At 35.7% G+C, this 18,020-nt stretch overlaps 1 protein-coding gene across 1 annotated transcript in view; it reads right to left on the reverse strand.

Annotated features, from left to right (window-relative positions):
- Positions 1–11,160: 11,160 nt before the first annotated feature.
- The window catches only part of LOC149787766 (glutamate receptor 4-like), a 52,959-nt gene continuing 46,099 nt past the window's right edge, over positions 11,161–18,020 (reverse strand). The window contains exons 11-12 of the mRNA XM_089973956.1: positions 16,609–17,417; positions 11,161–14,529 (exon numbers count right to left, since the gene is read on the reverse strand). Of these exons, the coding sequence (XP_089830082.1) occupies positions 14,241–14,529; positions 16,609–17,417 (1,098 nt within the window). The 3' untranslated portion in view covers positions 11,161–14,240. The remainder of the gene's footprint in view (positions 14,530–16,608; positions 17,418–18,020) is intronic.

Here is an 18,020-nt window from a genome sequence, read left to right on the forward strand (position 1 = left end):
GACATCCCTAATGGAGGATTAAACTATTGCAGACATCCCTAATAGAGGATTAAACTATTGCAGGCATCCCTAATAGAGAATTAAACTATTGCAGACATCCCTAATGGAGGATTAAACTATTGCGGACATCCCTAATAGAGGATTAAACTATTGCAGACATCCCTAATAGAGGATTACAGACATCCCTAATAGAGGATTAAACTATTGCAGACATCCCTAATAGAGAATTAAACTATTGCAGACATCCCTAATGGAGGATCAAACTATTGCGGACATCCCTAATAGAGGATTAAACTATTGCAGACATCCCTAATAGAGGATTACAGACATCCCTAATGGAGGATTAAACTATTGCAGACATCCCTAATAGAGGATTAAACTATTGCAGACATCCCTAATAGAGGATTAAACTATTGCGGACATCCCTAATAGAGGATTAAACTATTGCAGACATCCCAAATGGAGGATTAAACTATTGCAGACATCCCTAATAGAGGATTAAACTATTGCAGGCATCCCTAATAGAGAATTAAACTATTGCAGACATCCCTAATGGAGGATTAAACTATTGCGGACATCCCTAATAGAGGATTAAACTATTGCAGACATCCCTAATAGAGGATTACAGACATCCCTAATAGAGGATTAAACTATTGCAGACATCCCTAATGGAGGATTAAACTATTGCAGACATCCCTAATAGAGGATTAAACTATTGCAGACATCCCTAATAGAGGATTAAACTTTTGCAGACATCCCTAATAGAGGATTAAACTATTGCAGACATCCCTAATAGATGATTACAGACATCCTTAATAGAGGATTAAACTATTGCAGACATCCGTAATGGAGGATTAAACTATTGCAGACATCCGTAATGGAGGACTAAACTATTGCAGACATCCCTAATAGAGGATTAAACTATTGCAGACATCCCTAATAGAGGATAGAGGGTTAAACTATTGCAGACATCCCTAATAGAGGATTAAACTATTGCAGACATCCCTAACAGAGGATTACAGACATCCCTAATAGAGGACTAAACTATTGCAGACATCCGTAATGGAGGATTAAACTATTGCAGACATCCTTAATGGAGGATTAATCTATTGCAGACATCCCTAATAGAAGATTAAACTATTGCAGACATCCCTAATGGAGGATTAAACTATTGCAGACATCCCTAACAGAGGATTAAACTATTGCAGACATCCTTAATAGAGGATTAATCTATTGCAGGCATCCCTAATAGAGGATTAATCTATTGCAGACATCCCTAATAGAGGATTAAACTATTGCAGACATCCGTAATGGAGGATTAAACTATTGCAGACATCCTTAATAGAGGATTAATCTATTGCAGACATCCCTAATGGAGGATTAAACTATTGCGGAAATCCCTAATAGAGGATTAAACTATTGCAGACATCCCTAATAGAGGATTAAACTATTGCAGACATCCCTAATGGAGGATTAAACTATTGCAGACATCCCTAATAGAGGATTACAGACATCCCTAAATGAGGATTAAATTATTGCAGACATCCCTAATGGAGGATTAAACTATTGCAGACATCCCTAATAGAGGATTAAACTATTGCAGACATCCCTAATAGAGGATTAAATTATTGCAGACATCGCTAATGGAGGATTAAACTATTGCAGACATCCTTAATAGAGGATTAAACTATTGCAGACATCCCTAATAGAGGATTAAACTATTGCAGTCATCCCTAATAGAGGACTAAACTATTGCAGACATCCCTAATAGAGGATTAAACTATTGCAGACATCCCTAATAGAGGATTAAACTATTGCAGACATCCCTAATAGAGGACTAATCTATTGCAGACATCCCTAATAGAGGACTAAACTATTGCAGACATCCCTAATAGAGGATTAAACTATTGCAGGCATCCCTAATAGAGGATTACAGGCATCCCTAATAGAGGATTAAACTATTGCAGACATCCCTAATAGAGGATTAAACTATTGCAAACATCCCTAATAGAGGACTAAACTATTGCAGACATCCCTAATAGAGGACTAAACTATTGCAGACATCCCTAATAGAGGACTAATCTATTGCAGACATCCCTAATAGAGGATTAAACTATTGCAGACATCCCTAATAGAGGACTAATCTATTGCAGACATCCCTAATGGAGGATTAAACTATTGCAGACATCCCTAATAGAGGATTAATCTATTGCAGACATCCCTAATAGAGGATTAAATTATTGCAGACATCCGTAATAGAGGATTAAACTATTGCAGGTATCCCTAATAGAGGACTAATCTATTGCAGACATCCCTAATAGAGGACTAAACTATTGCAGACATCCCTAATAGAGGATTAAACTATTGCAGACATCCCTAATAGAGGACTAAACTATTGCAGACATCCCTAATAGAGGACTAATCTATTGCAGACATCCCTAATAGAGGACTAAACTATTGCAGACATCCCTAATAGAGGATTAAACTATTGCAGACATCCCTAATAGAGGACTAAACTATTGCAGACATCCCTAATAGAGGACTAAACTATTGCAGACATCCCTAATAGAGGACTAAACTATTGCAGACATCCCTAATAGAGGACTAAACTATTGCAGACATCCCTAATAGAGGACTAATCTATTGCAGACATCCCTAATGGAGGATTAAACTATTGCAGACATCCCTAATAGAGGATTAATCTATTGCAGACATCCCTAATAGAGGATTAAATTATTGCAGACATCCGTAATAGAGGATTAAACTATTGCAGGCATCCCTAATAGAGGATTAAACTATTGCAGACGTCCCTAATAGAGGATTAAACTATTGCAGACATCCCTAATAGAGGACTAAACTGTTGCAGACATCCCTAATAGAGGATTAAACTATTGCAGACATCCCTAATAGAGGATTAAACTATTGCAGACATCCGTAATGGAGGATTAAACTATTGCAGACATCCGTAATGGAGGATTAAACTATTGCAGACATCCTTAATAGAGGATTAATCTATTGCAGACATCCCTAATAGAGGATTAAACTATTGCAGACATCCCTAATAGAGGATAGAGGGTTAAACTATTGCAGACATCCCTAATAGAGGATTAAACTATTGCAGACATCCCTAATAGAGGATTACAGACATCCCTAATAGAGGATTAAACTATTGCGGACATCCGTAATGGAGGATTAAACTATTGCAGACATCCTTAATGGAGGATTAATCTATTGCAGACATCCCTAATAGATGATTAAACTATTGCAGACATCCCTAATGGAGGATTAAACTATTGCAGACATCCCTAACAGAGGATTAAACTATTGCAGACATCCCTAATAGAGGATTAATCTATTGCAGACATCCCTAATAGAGGATTAAACTATTGCAGACATCCCTAATAGAGGATTACAGACATCCCTAATAGAGGATTAAACTATTGCAGACATCCGTAATGGAGGATTAAACTATTGCAGACATCCTTAATAGAGGATTAATCTATTGCAGACATCCCTAATGGAGGATTAAACTATTGCGGAAATCCCTAATAGAGGATTAAACTATTGCAGACATCCCTAATAGAGGATTAAACTATTGCAGACATCCCTAATAGAGGATTACAGACATCCCTAAATGAGGATTAAATTACTGCAGACATCCCTAATGGAGGATTAAACTATTGCAGACATCCCTAATAGAGGATTAAACTATTGCAGACATCCCTAATAGAGGATTAAACTATTGCAGACATCCCTAATAGAGGATTAAGCTATTGCAGACATCCCTAATAGAGGATTAAACTATTGCAGACATCCCTAATAGAGGATTACAGACATCCCTAATAGAGGATTAAATTATTGCAGACATCCCTAATGGAGGATTAAACTATTGCAGACATCCTTAATAGAGGATTAAACTATTGCAGACATCCCTAATAGAGGATTAAACTATTGCAGTCATCCCTAATAGAGGACTAAACTATTGCAGACATCCCTAATAGAGGATTAAACTATTGCAGACATCCCTAATAGAGGACTAATCTATTGCAGACATCCCTAATAGAGGACTAAACTATTGCAGACATTCCTAATAGAGGATTAAACTATTGCAGGCATCCCTAATAGAGGATTACAGGCATCCCTAATAGAGGATTAAACTATTGCAGACATCCCTAATAGAGGATTAAACTATTGCAGACATCCCTAATAGAGGACTAAACTATTGCAGACATCCCTAATAGAGGACTAATCTATTGCAGACATTCCTAATAGAGGATTAAACTATTGCAGACATCCCTAATAGAGGACTAATCTATTGCAGACATCCCTAATGGAGGATTAAACTATTGCAGACATCCCTAATAGAGGATTAATCTATTGCAGACATCCCTAATAGAGGATTAAATTATTGCAGACATCCGTAATAGAGGATTAAACTATTGCAGGCATCCCTAATAGAGGATTAAACTATTGCAGACATCCCTAATAGAGGATTAAACTATTGCAGACATCCCTAATAGAGGACTAGACTATTGCAGACATCCCTAATAGAGGACTAATCTATTGCAGACATCCCTAATAGAGGACTAAACTATTGCAGACATCCCTAATAGAGGATTAAACTATTGCAGACATCCCTAATAGAGGACTAAACTATTGCAGACATCCCTAATAGAGGACTAATCTATTGCAGACATCCCTAATAGAGGACTAAACTATTGCAGACATCCCTAATAGAGGACTAAACTATTGCAGACATCCCTAATAGAGGACTAAACTATTGCAGACATCCCTAATAGAGGATTAATCTATTGCAGACATCCCTAATAGAGGATTAAATTATTGCAGACATCCGTAATAGAGGATTAAACTATTGCAGGCATCCCTAATAGAGGATTAAACTATTGCAGACGTCCCTAATAGAGGATTAAACTATTGCAGACATCCCTAATAGAGGACTAAACTATTGCAGACATCCCTAATAGAGGACTAAACTATTGCAGACATCCCTAATAGAGGATTAATCTATTGCAGACATCCCTAATAGAGGACTAAACTAATGCAGACATCCCTAACAGGGGACTAAACTATTGCAGACATCCCTAATAGAGGACTAAACTATTGCAGACATCCCTAATAGAGGATTAATCTATTGCAGACATCCCTAACAGGGGACTAAACTATTGCAGACATCCCTAATAGAGGACTAATGTATTGCAGACATCCCTAATAGAGGACTAAACTATTGCAGACATCCCTAATAGAGGACTAAACTATTGCAGACATCCCTAATAGAGGATTAATCTATTGCAGACATCCCTAACAGGGGACTAAATTATTGCAGACATCCCTGATAGAGGACTAATCTATTGCAGACATCCCTAATAGAGGACTAAACTAATGCAGACATCCCTAACAGGGGACTAAACTATTGCAGACATCCCTAATAGAGGACTAATCTATTGCAGACATCCGTAATGGAGGATTAAACTATTGCAGACATCCCTAATAGAGGACTAAACTATTGCAGACATCCCGAATAGAGGACTAAACTATTGCAGACATCCCTAATAGAGGACTAAACTATTGCAGACATCCCTAATAGAGGACTAAACTATTGCAGACATCCCTAATAGAGGACTAAACTATTGCAGACATCCCTAATAGAGGACTAATCTATTGCAGACATCCCTAATAGAGGACTAAACTATTGCAGACATCCCTAATAGAGGACTAAACTATTGCAGACATCCCTAATAGAGGACTAAACTATTGCAGACATCTCTAATAGAGGATTAATCTATTGCAGACATCCCTAACAGGGGACTAAACTATTGCAGACATCCCTAATAGAGGACTAATCTATTGCAGACATCCCTAATAGAGGATTAAATTATTGCAGACATCCGTAATCGAGGATTAAACTATTGCAGACATCCTTAATAGAGGATTAAACTATTGCAGACATCCCTAATAGAGGACTAAACTATTGCAGACATCCCTAATAGAGGACTAATCTATTGCAGACATCTCTAATAGAGTACTAATCTATTGCAGACATCCCTAATAGAAGAGGCGAATAAATAGAATACGAAAATATATATCTGCTGATATTAATAAATTGGAGGAAGACAATGGATTTTCTAGGCATAAATTAGATAATTATAAAGATCAACGTAAAGTAATAATAGATAAATGAATAGAGGTGGTGAGTTAGATCTAAAGTAATTTGGGTGGGAGGGATAATACAATACTTATTTTATTTGGAAATTAAGCAATATATTTTAAAATTCCTTCCTGCATCCGTTGTGGAAAAATAATGGTTCATTAAAAAAAAAATGATTATCATGAAATATTAGGTGGCTGTTGGTCTTGCTTTCCGAATCTTTATTAATCGCGAGAAGTAGACGATGCAATTGAAATATTTTAACCCGCAGTTCGAATTTCCTAAGCTTAATTGAAATGAACGATTTTTATTTAAGCAACGCCTTTGAAGGGTTAACAACATATGAAAAATTGCTGTCTAGTCCTTCAAAATCTGAGCAACAAACTATTTTTAAGTGCATGCTTTGATGACTTTGCCGCAGAATTTTAAATTTTTGGGAAGGATTAAAGCTTATTTCATCTTAGATCCATACTTTCTAGAAAGACGGAGTTATGTGTATTTCGAAAGAGAACAAAGATAAATTGCTGCAAACATCGGAGATCTATATTTTCGAAATAATATCTATAAACTTGCCTCCACAACCATTTTGAAATGAAACAAGAAATTTTATCAAGACTAATACACCCAGATTAAATGGGTTTCATTTCTGATCGAAATAAAATTGGGAACATAAGTGGCATTTATCATATTTAAACAAAAGTTCTGAATAGTTTGTGATAACATTTTTGTTTCTATGAACTTGTCAATAAATTTAATACCAATCGATAGACATAGCATCGCTCTATACAGTGATCTGCAACTGAACGCACTGAACGCCAGACACATGCAGAGTTATGTGCCTGACATAATATGTCAAACACAGTGACCTAAAATGTCGGAGAAGGAGAAACAATTCTGCCACTCAGCAAGGAACATGTTGTAAAATCAGGGCGCTTTTACGGTATTCTAATATCAACACCGACTTGGATAAAGTTTACACATGTAACTCTCTCATGCCCTACATTTGAGGTGGTTTTGTCGCTTCAAAGATGGTCATGGATTCATGGAAGATGACCTGCGTTCCGGAATACCGTTGTCTACAATTTTTGAGGTGGGGGATGAAGGGGGCAGTTGATGAGGATATTCTATATACAATCAGCTATGTTTTAATATAATCATTTGAAGCTCAGAAAGGTTTGTGTATGATGGGTCCCGCCGAATTTTGTTGACGGCTGATATAAAACAGATGAAATTACCAAATCTGAAAAAGTTACCGGAGACGTTGGAATGTGATTAACACTGGTGATGAAACATGGAGTTACAATTTGTAACAAGACTCAAGAGAAAATAATACAGTTTGGATCAAAAAGAACCCACAAAAACTAGCATAGATCATAAATCGCTCATCAAGAATGTTGTATGTGCATTTATGTTTAGATGCAAAAGGTCCGGTCATCCAGGTACCTATGCCGAAAATTGTGGAACACTACCAACCATCCGTCCATGTACCGACACATGACGTATCGATCTACCCCATGACAATATACCAGCGTATATATCTACTGTCGTGGCAGATAGGCTCCCTGAAAAAGTGCAGCATTCACACTTCGCCACATTCTCTATACAGCCCAGTGTAAACTCCGAGTGATACTGGGCTGAATCGTGTTATCAAATATTTGTAAAGAGGCAGACGATTTGAAAGCCGCCATGTGGTTAGTAGTGCAAGATACCAAAAGGTGATCTCAAAATGTCATTTAATAATGTAATGACGTACAGCTGACTAATAAAGAATTTTATTGTATAGCACAACAATATTCAGAATTTGTTTAATACTCCTCGTATTATGCAATATGTATAAGATAAAGATAGTCAGTCTTTTCTTCTTGTCAACGTTTAAAAACATTAAATTGGTTTCATAGCAATTTGGAAATAAAATTGTTTCATTTTTAAAACTCATTCCACAAAGGTAAACAATTGTATTGAACTATTTTATAAAGATATTAAATCACATAAGTCAAGCACACAATATAAATTAAATATAGAACAGACCACTTAAGTCTACATGTAAGTCAATTCTTTTACGTGATAAACTGTCTCCAAATATCGAAAAAATTTGGATCATGTGTCGTACCCATAACTACAAATCTAACTTATGGAATATTATATGAACATAATTTTACTTCTTTTTATTAGGACTCATAACTATGTCAAAATCTCTAACCTAACTTACATAAGTACCTTGATATAAGTTATGAGATAAACTTATCTCTAAACCTCCCACCCCAGTCAGAGTTTGGACCAAGTCTGTTAACCGGTAGAAAGTATTTTCCTTCAATTATTTCATTTAACATTAATCTATTTCCATTTGCATAACTTTTTTAATTGTTACATTCATTCAAAATTTATTGTTGTATGCAAATACAATACCCCTAGACAAGCCGGACAACGGGCTTAAGAATCATTCATGTCCCCATGAACACCAATAATTCTCTTCTTTTGAAAATGTGTATCCTGTGAAACAAATGCTAAACGATTTATTTTTGCCTTAGAAAAATTCATGTCATCATATCTTTGAAAATGATCCTCATCCGAACGAGTTTTGATAATAATATTGCTGAGACCAAGAGGTAAAATACAATTCATTTTTTTAAAAAAAGAAATGTTTGGGAAATGATTATTTACGGGCAGATATTTTAAAATTGCGTACGATACCATTCATAGACAAAGAAAGGGAAATTCGTGTAAGAAAGAACGAGAATAGCGAAAGAAAAAAGAAAATAAGAAATAACATGCAAAGAAGAAAATAAATGCTGAAATAATAATATTCATTTTTAAGGAAAGCAGAAAAGGAAACAATGAGTATTACACCGCCCATAAATACTGCAATATTGATAAACCGTTAGTATAGACAAAGGGAGGTAATCCAAATATTTACTATATTTAAGACTCTCACATGACATTAATCCGTTCTATCTATCGTCATAATGTAAATAATCATAAATGCATGAACTATATATAATCTATCTGCTGCTGCCAACATTAAAACTACTTCAATAAAATAGCTGAAAATAAATTAATTACTATAAACTGCATGCAATATATCGGTTAAAAGTAATGCATTATGGATTAAAGGTAATGTAGTGTTCAAGATTTTTGTAAAAATAAGACTTTAGAAACTAATCGAAAGAAAGCTTAAGAGAAGGGCTAAACTAAGAAAGACAGAAACGATGTGCGGAACATAAATTTGTTTTATATTTCCCATCAATCGCTTGGGCAACTGACTTGTTTCGTAGATAGAATAAATCATTATTAAATTAGATATATGATCATTTTGTTGTTTACTGTTTGTTTTTTGCTTGTTGCTGTTGTTGTTTTAGATGGGTTTGATTATGTTGTTGTTTATATTTTTTGGTATTTATTATCCTAAAGCACCCCACACCATAAGTAATGTTTGTGTGTAAGGAAAACGAATTCATATAAAAACATATATTGCTCTAAACGATTTTTTAAAACTAAAGCATTACTAATATGTATAACCCATGGGGCTCTACGAGTTTAACATTACGTTAGTGTGGGGGGTTCTGGAATTTAAGATTACGTTTGGAAATCTACACGTAATAACTGGCAAACAATTTTTAGAAATGTGAAAAAGTGCAAATGTTGAGGTAAAAATCTATGACTAGAGTGTATTTTCAGAACGTGGAAAATATTGTGGCAATGTATCAACTTTGTGACAAAAAAGATTGCATTGGGCCTGAATTCGCTATATTGGTTGTAGTACAGAGAGAGAGAGAGAGAGAGAGAGAGAGAGAGAGAGAGAGAGAGAGAGAGAGAGAGAGAGAGTTTGTTAAAACAAGGTCACAATTTATATATTCGGTGTAATGTACGTTTTTGTCTTCTAAATACAAGAAGCAAACGTTCATTGTTCTTTTTTCCAGACCATTAAATTAATCAAAGAGAAAGAAGGAGTATGATATGATTATTGATATGTATGCTTACAAACCAACACTCGTTCTTACAAACCAACACTCGTTCTTACAAACTAATGTCTAGGGATGTGATGTGTTATGATAGAATGACAAACACGCGTTCCTACAAAAGCAAAACCAACAATTACATTTCAAAACTCACTTTTATCAATCAATTTCTACGAGCATGATATGATATAATACAATGACAACACATATTTGTATATTTTAAACACATAAATAAGCATAACATATAGGATGTCCATAAACGATGAGTAAGCAGTTATCTGGAGAACGTGGGTGGGCCTCGACTTTCCGATGGGTTAGTGGCTTGTGTTATCAAAACTGTTTGATAAATTTGACATATCTGTACTCTGCCCCGACCTAAACGTATGTTAACCAGTTGCCAATACTCCATTACTCTATTTTATCACCATTGTCTCTCGCGATAAATGCATTTATCAAATACGTCTGTCTGACTCTAAATGTTTACTAGATAGACACCGTAGTGTAGACATAAGAACATTACGAAGATGGTAGCAGAGAACTTAGCAATAAGTCACATTTTGCTTTTAAAGCGATTCCAATCATCAATTGCCTAAAAACTCAAAAAGAAACAAAAGTTGTATGCAGGAAACGTGATGTCTCATTATGTTAATAAAACAATCAAAATCGGTTGATCGTCACTTACTTTTGGAATACGAATAAGACTGAATTCCACGAACGCCATTTTGGGCAGTTCATTTTCTTTATTTCCTTTTTTCCCCAAAATCTGATAGTGTAGTGCGAGCGTCTTTGTTTGAATTTATTTGGGTTAGTGGATTATTCTTTCCTAACTTAACCTTTATTCTTTTCTCGAAATAGGTTTCACGGTTAATGGCGTCAGTGGTTACATTTTGTGATGCTGTCGTCATTCTAATACCAAATGCCCTTTTCTGTGACAAAGCCGACTACCATATGCACTCATCTTTTTACAAAACATTTTTCAGTATAGTTCGGTGTAGCGGGTCGTTAGTCAGGGACGTTTTTTTTTGGGGGGGGGCATGTGAGGGGCATTTGCCCCCCCCCCTCCGAATTTGGATGTGCTGTAAAATTAATGTAGCCTATATACGACAAGTCCCGTCAAGTCCCAACCCCACCCCACCCCCACGAAAAAAGTTGAAATGACGTCCCTGTCCTTACTAGTATATAAAAATAAACGGGTATGTTTCCACCTGGTCTCGCCTTGCTTTTCTGTATAATCCAAGTGGCACAGACGAACGTCACCTTCCTCCAAGGAGCCAAGGAGGATAACGCGAAATCAGCTCACATTATAGGAAATGATTCTGTCTGCAAATTGTTTTAGTGGAAAAAGCTTATCGAACACATGTCGAAACATAACCGGCGCTTTTAGTATCTGCCTTTTAGAATAATATTAATTAGAGTCTTCTGCTGTTTATTTACACAAGAATAATATCTGCTTGGTGTGTGTGTGTGTATATATATATATATATATATATATATATATATATATATATATATATATATATATATATATATAACACCGCTTACGTTTTCCACTTGCTTGCCAAGCGTTTTCAACAATATTGACAACAACAAAATCAAATCTATCTAAAACAACAATATCAACAAATAACAAACAAACAATAAACAGCAAGCTAATCATATACCTAATTTAATAATGGTTTCTTATATCTACGAAACAAGTTAATTGTCTAAGCTATTGTTGGAAAATATAAAATAAATTTATGTTCCACATATCGTTTCAGTCGTTTTAGTTTAGCCCTTCTCTTAAGCTTTCTTTCCAATCGGTTCCAAAGCCTTCTTAAAAAAAATCTTGAACACTGCATTACCTTAAATCTATAAATCATTACCTTTAACCGATAGTGCATTACCTTTAACCGATATTGAATTACCTTTAACCGATAGTGCGTTACCTTTAACCGATATTGCATTACCTTTAACCGATATTGCATGCATTTTACAGTAATTCATTTATTTTCAGCTATTTTATTGAAGTAGTTTTAATGTTGGCAGCAGCAGATAGATTAAATGTAGTTCATGCATTTATACTTATTTATATTCTGACGATGGATAGAACGGATTAATGTGTCAATTGAGAGTCTCAACTATAGTAAGTATTTGGATTAGCTCCCTTTGTCTATGCTTACGGTTTATCAACATTGCAGTAATCATGGGCGGTGTAATAATCATTTTATCCTTTTCTACTTTCCTTAAGTATGAATACTTATTACTTAAGCAGTTATTTACTTCTTTGCATGTTATTTCGTATTTTTTTTCTTTCCCATACACTTCGCTGTCTCTTCTTTCGCTATTCTTCCTTACACGAATTTTCTTTGCTTTGTCTATGAATGATCTGGTACGAATAGAGCTATCATGCAAATAATTTTTAAATATCTGCCCATAAGCAGTCATTTACCAAAAATTTATTTTTAAAAAGCGAATTGTGTTTTGCCTTTAAATACCTCCTGATATCAGCAATATTATTATCAACAATTATTCAGATGAGGGTCATTACTATAGATCTGATGTCACGAATTTTCCCAAGGCTTCGAATCATGTCTGCGGCACGATACCCCAATGCTAAACATCACTATAAACTGTCACAATGCAGACATCGTAGCGATATGACTGATTTTTTTTTTAAAGCTGCGTTAAAAAAATCTAGTGGCCTAGTTGTAGAGCGTCCGCCTCAGATGTGGGAGGTCGCGAGTTCGAACCCCGGCCGAGTCATACCAAAGACATAAAAATGGTACTAACAGCTGCCTTGCTAGGCGTTCAGCATTAAGAAGTTAGTGTTAGGACTGATCGGCCTGGTGTCAGGATAATGTGATTAGGTGGGACATCATGTTACATGTCTACGGCATGATGCCCCATTGCTAAACATCACTATAAATTGTCACTCTGCAGACATCGTAGTGATATGACTGAAAAACTGTTAAAGCTATGTTAAAAATCTAAATCACACGCACACACACACACACAACATACTCACACACACACACACACACACACACACACACACACACTCACACACACACTCACGCACACACACACGCGTCTTCGAATAGTCTACAGATCTACCATTACTGGTATTAGTGTACTAAACATTCCCAAGAAACCAATATTATTATTATTATTATTATTATTATTATTATTATTATTATTATTATTATTATTATTATTAGCATTATTATAACCTGATCTTTGTTCTAGACATATCAACACCAGGAGACTTGCACAATGCACGCATGGAGCAAAATAAATTAATAAAAAAGTACGTTGGTTTTGCCAGAGAACTTAGGAAGGTCTGCAAAATCCAGCGAAAGAATTCGTAGCTGTTGAAGTGGGTACATTACGATTAGTACACCACGAAATAGAAATAAGGAACAAATAGCATACAAAAGACAAACAGCACCTCTCAAAGATTATGAATCATGCGGGAAGTCATTCAAATCTAAACCCACATGAAGCAGCCATTCTCAGGAAAATATAATCTGGCAATCATTATACCATCAAGAGGCTGTGAATTAGAGGACTACTTATTACTAGTACTACTACTGCTCCTACTAGTATTAGTAGTAGTAATACTAATAGTTTTCAGTCTATCTATGTAGTAAAACAATGTACGTTATCACTGCTAAGAAAGGCAGCAAAGTAACACCGAATAACTTCTGTGGTTCATTGCAGAAAAAGACCCCTTTAAAATATTTATCTTGCTTTACTTCCCATGATATCTGAAAAATGCCGCTTTGTCATTGCTATCCTAAGATTATTTTAACACCTTTAGTGAAAGAAATGTGTCAAACAAATTATATAAAGGACCATTACTTGCGTTGCTATTTTGAAGTCAACTTTCTCACGTCTGATGAAATACGCTTGCAGTTAAGTTCTGTTCGTTAGATACATCTTGTGGTTGTTAAAAACGTCCATTTTTTTCAAAGGACATGTCAAAATTGAGAGTCATATGATTGTAACAAGACACCTGATCCCTCCGTGACATATCTATAAATTGTATTAATGTCCATAAATATCATTTTCTGCAAAGTGCCGAAAAATTGTTTCCACGAAGAAAAAAAATGAAATTACAGTAGTAAGTTCCTTGTTCAGACAGTTGACTGTTTCCCTTCATGAATTCCAAACAGAGGACTGCTAGCTTTCTCTGCCCTAGAATCTGAGCCGCCCTTTTCTTCAAACTTACTGTCTTTCCGTTGCTGTTCTTCGTTCTGTCTGGCAACCAGGTAAAACTTCTTGAAGAGGAAGAAAGCCAAGGAACAACCCAATCCGGCAGCACCGACGATAAAGACCCCGGCTGTGTGAACCAAATCGAATTCAACCTGACCGGAACTTCGACTTGAGAGGTCGAGGTCGCACTCCTTAGCATTATCCCACCATCTGTACATTCAAGAGACAATGATAAAGAAAGAAATCAGTAATATCAATACAATGCATTCTATTCAAAGCCAACTTCATTAACAATCAGAGGGGGGGGTATTTGTAAGCAGTATTAACCAGCGTGATTAATTTGATTACGTATGACTGATTATACGGCTGCATTTCAACTTGTAACCGTGATAGTGAATAAGTACGATGTTTGTGAACAAGTTTAGGATTTTACCTGCCACATCTGTCAGTGACTAAAGTGTTGTAAATAAATAAACTAAAGCAAAATTATGCAAGGCAAAGGCAGAAAGTCATAACAAACATAGCACATACTTCACTGCGGTCGCGTCAGCAAACGTTTCATCTGTTGATGTCGGAGTGTCAAAATCGTAGGTAAAGCGTTTGATTTAAATAGACTATCTGAATAAAACTCTCGTGGATGCTGATAGCTGCGCTGAACTAGTCACGTGACATCTACCATACTATTATGGAAATTGAATTCCAAGATCTACAGCGACAAGAAGAAGTAGAATAACAGTCTTAGGTTCTCACTTATCCAGAACAGCAGTAGTCACATTGGTTATCGTCTTGCAAAAAATAAAAACAAGTAAATAAAAAACTAACAAACAAACCAAACAAACAAACAAACAGAAAAACACCACAAAAAGCAGACCAACAAACAAAAATGCGGTTTTGAATCCAAGCATCGGTTAAGCCTGAGTTGCCTACTGTGGTGTGTCCTTCAGCAAAGTACTGTACTCCAATTAGCTCGGTACCAAATAACTTACTAGTGCTGTTGTGCCGTAAAGCACACAACCAATCTCACTGAATTATATGGCCAACAAATGAGTTTCTGTACATTGATTATCATGGATACAAACCAAATTATCTCCTATTGATTTTCTTAAAAGGAAGGAATCTTTAGGCGGTGTTAAAATTTATTTGCATAACGTTTCCACAAAAAGTTATTGTACCAAAGACTAACGAAAAGTTTCATGACAATTAGAACAAATCGTACCGAGGATTATTGAAAAGCTTGATAACAAATCGTACCGAGGATTATTGAAAAGCTTGACAACAAATTGTTCCGAGGATTAATGAAAAGCTTGATAACAAATCGTACCGAGGATTAATAAAAAGCTTGATAACAAATCGTACCGAGGATTATTGAAAAGCTTGATAACAAATAGCACAACACGTTCCGAGGACTACTGAAAACCTTGATATCAAATCGTACCGAGGATTATTGAAAAGCTTGATAACAAATCGTACCGAGGATTATTGAAAAGCTTGATAACAAATCGTACCGAGGATTATTGGAAAGCTTGATAACAAATCGTACCGAGGATTATTGAAAAGCTTGATAACAAATAGCACAACACGTTCCGAGGACTACTGAAAACCTTGATATCAAATCGTACCGAGGATTATTGAAAAGCTTGATAACAAATCGTACCGAGGATTACTGAAAAGCTTAATAACAAATAGCACAACTCGTTCCGAGGACTACTGAAAACCTTGAGATCAAATCGTACCGTGGACAATCCAAAACTTGCTAACAAATAGCACAAACCGCACTGATGTATATCGAAAAGCTTAATTAAAAATGTAACAAACCGTACCCAGGACCATCGAAAAGCTTGATAACAAATAGCATAAATCGTACCGTTGACTAGCTTGATAACAGATAACACAAATCGCACAGAGAATATACAGCGATATAAATGATAATGATTTACAATCACTGGGAAACAAACTGAACATCAAAAACAAGACGATTACACAGGTTCTGTACGTTTTTCTTATTGTTGAAAGTTAACATCTGTTTTGGACATGGCTCCTCTTATTAGCATAAAGGATTTGAATCGTCAAATTGTCCAAGGCGAGATAACCTTGCCTTTTCATCAGAACAACATTATTTGTTTAAATTAAATTTCTGTAATCTTATAAAATAAAGTCATTTTTAACTTTCATAAGTATTTGAAATCCACAAACAGGAGGAAAGACTATACAAAGATTAATCAAATACATTTCAGAATTATTAGTTTCATAACATAATGCCAACATAGAGTATTGATGACAAATAAAGACCTTTTCCTTAACTGCATTATCTCCCCGCTTTCTTTCAGCCTCAGAAGCTCAATGTTTAGAATTGTCTTGAAGGGTGCCCCCGCCGCCATTGCGATTCCGTGCTCTTGTAGAAGGATTGGAGACGACACTGTTTTTGTATCGCAGTACTTCATTTCAACATAAGAATTGATTAGATAGTCAAATATAAAAGCATGGCCTCCTTTTCCCACTAACTTTCTGCCTTCTGATGAATTTGCCACCAACCCGTTCCTTTCTCTAATTCTGTCCCAAATTTTCTGAAACACTGGTTTTGTTCCAGTCTCAAAGAATTTCATCGTGGCGGAATTGTCAACGGTAAGTATTCTATAATTATCTTTCTCGGCAAGATCTTCGAAAGATTCTATAGGCGCCTCAAGATTTTTCATAGTCAGAAAAGCCGCCATGTTGGCAGTATAGGTTGATACGGTAATGAGAACAAAGAACAGGAATCCTGTAGTGAGGATACGTTGTGAGATAGGCCTTGGCGAAAATTCACTTCCTTTCATCAACAGAGTTCCCATAGAAAACCAGAGCGTGGACTTGATTGTAAACTGTCTACTCGCTGTCCTAAAGTCCAGAATGTAAAATATAACCGAGACTGCGATTGAGGCGCCTATGATGGCCATCCAAAGATCCAGTGAAAAGGGCTGAAGAAATTGGAACATGTTCAGTTTTTCCTTGGGCTCAGAGAACAGGATGTTTACTCCCGTGCTAATTATTCCTAGGCTAAAGTCGATGTCCTGCTCTCTTTGTGACGTAATAGAAATGGCCCCCATTCCGAGTGTAGCGTTCTGAAATAGAACGTAATCCATCCGATTTTTATTTCAAACAACAGCAGCTTGCATTTCAATAATCATTCTCTTATACTCTCCTCGCCATCTATGCAATTATTCAACATGATAACAAGTTTAAAATCTTACATTTTATGCAATGTAGGAGTCAGTATTTCTTTCACCTATGCCTTTGTGGTACACACAAATTTGACTAAACTAAATGGCCACACCTTTCTCCGTAATCGAAACGTTCATAGAATAAATGATTGATATCTTGATAGAACATGCGGAACAAAAATAGAACCGATGATCATGATGCCGCCATTGCTGTAGGAAACGTCTGACCATAAAGATGCATGTACTAAATTTGCACAGAAAAAAAAATTGGCAAGAAAATTCCGATGCAAAGCGTTTTAACATCTTTTTCAGCCTTTAGGGACGAGATAATAAAACTGGCAATAATTTGTGAGAAACCCCGAAATATATTCAAATGCCTGATAAAACTCCAATATACACAATATAATATGATGTATGCTTTTTATTTCCAACAATTCTTATATGCTCTAAGAATTGTTTCAAAAAAGTCTATGTTAAGTCAGTATATTTCTGTTTCATTTTGTT

The sequence above is a fragment of the Sinohyriopsis cumingii genome, chromosome 11, assembly GCF_028554795.1.
Source record: "Sinohyriopsis cumingii isolate HCF-2022 chromosome 11, ASM2855479v2, whole genome shotgun sequence".
Classification (NCBI taxonomy): Eukaryota; Metazoa; Mollusca; class Bivalvia; order Unionida; family Unionidae; genus Sinohyriopsis; species Sinohyriopsis cumingii.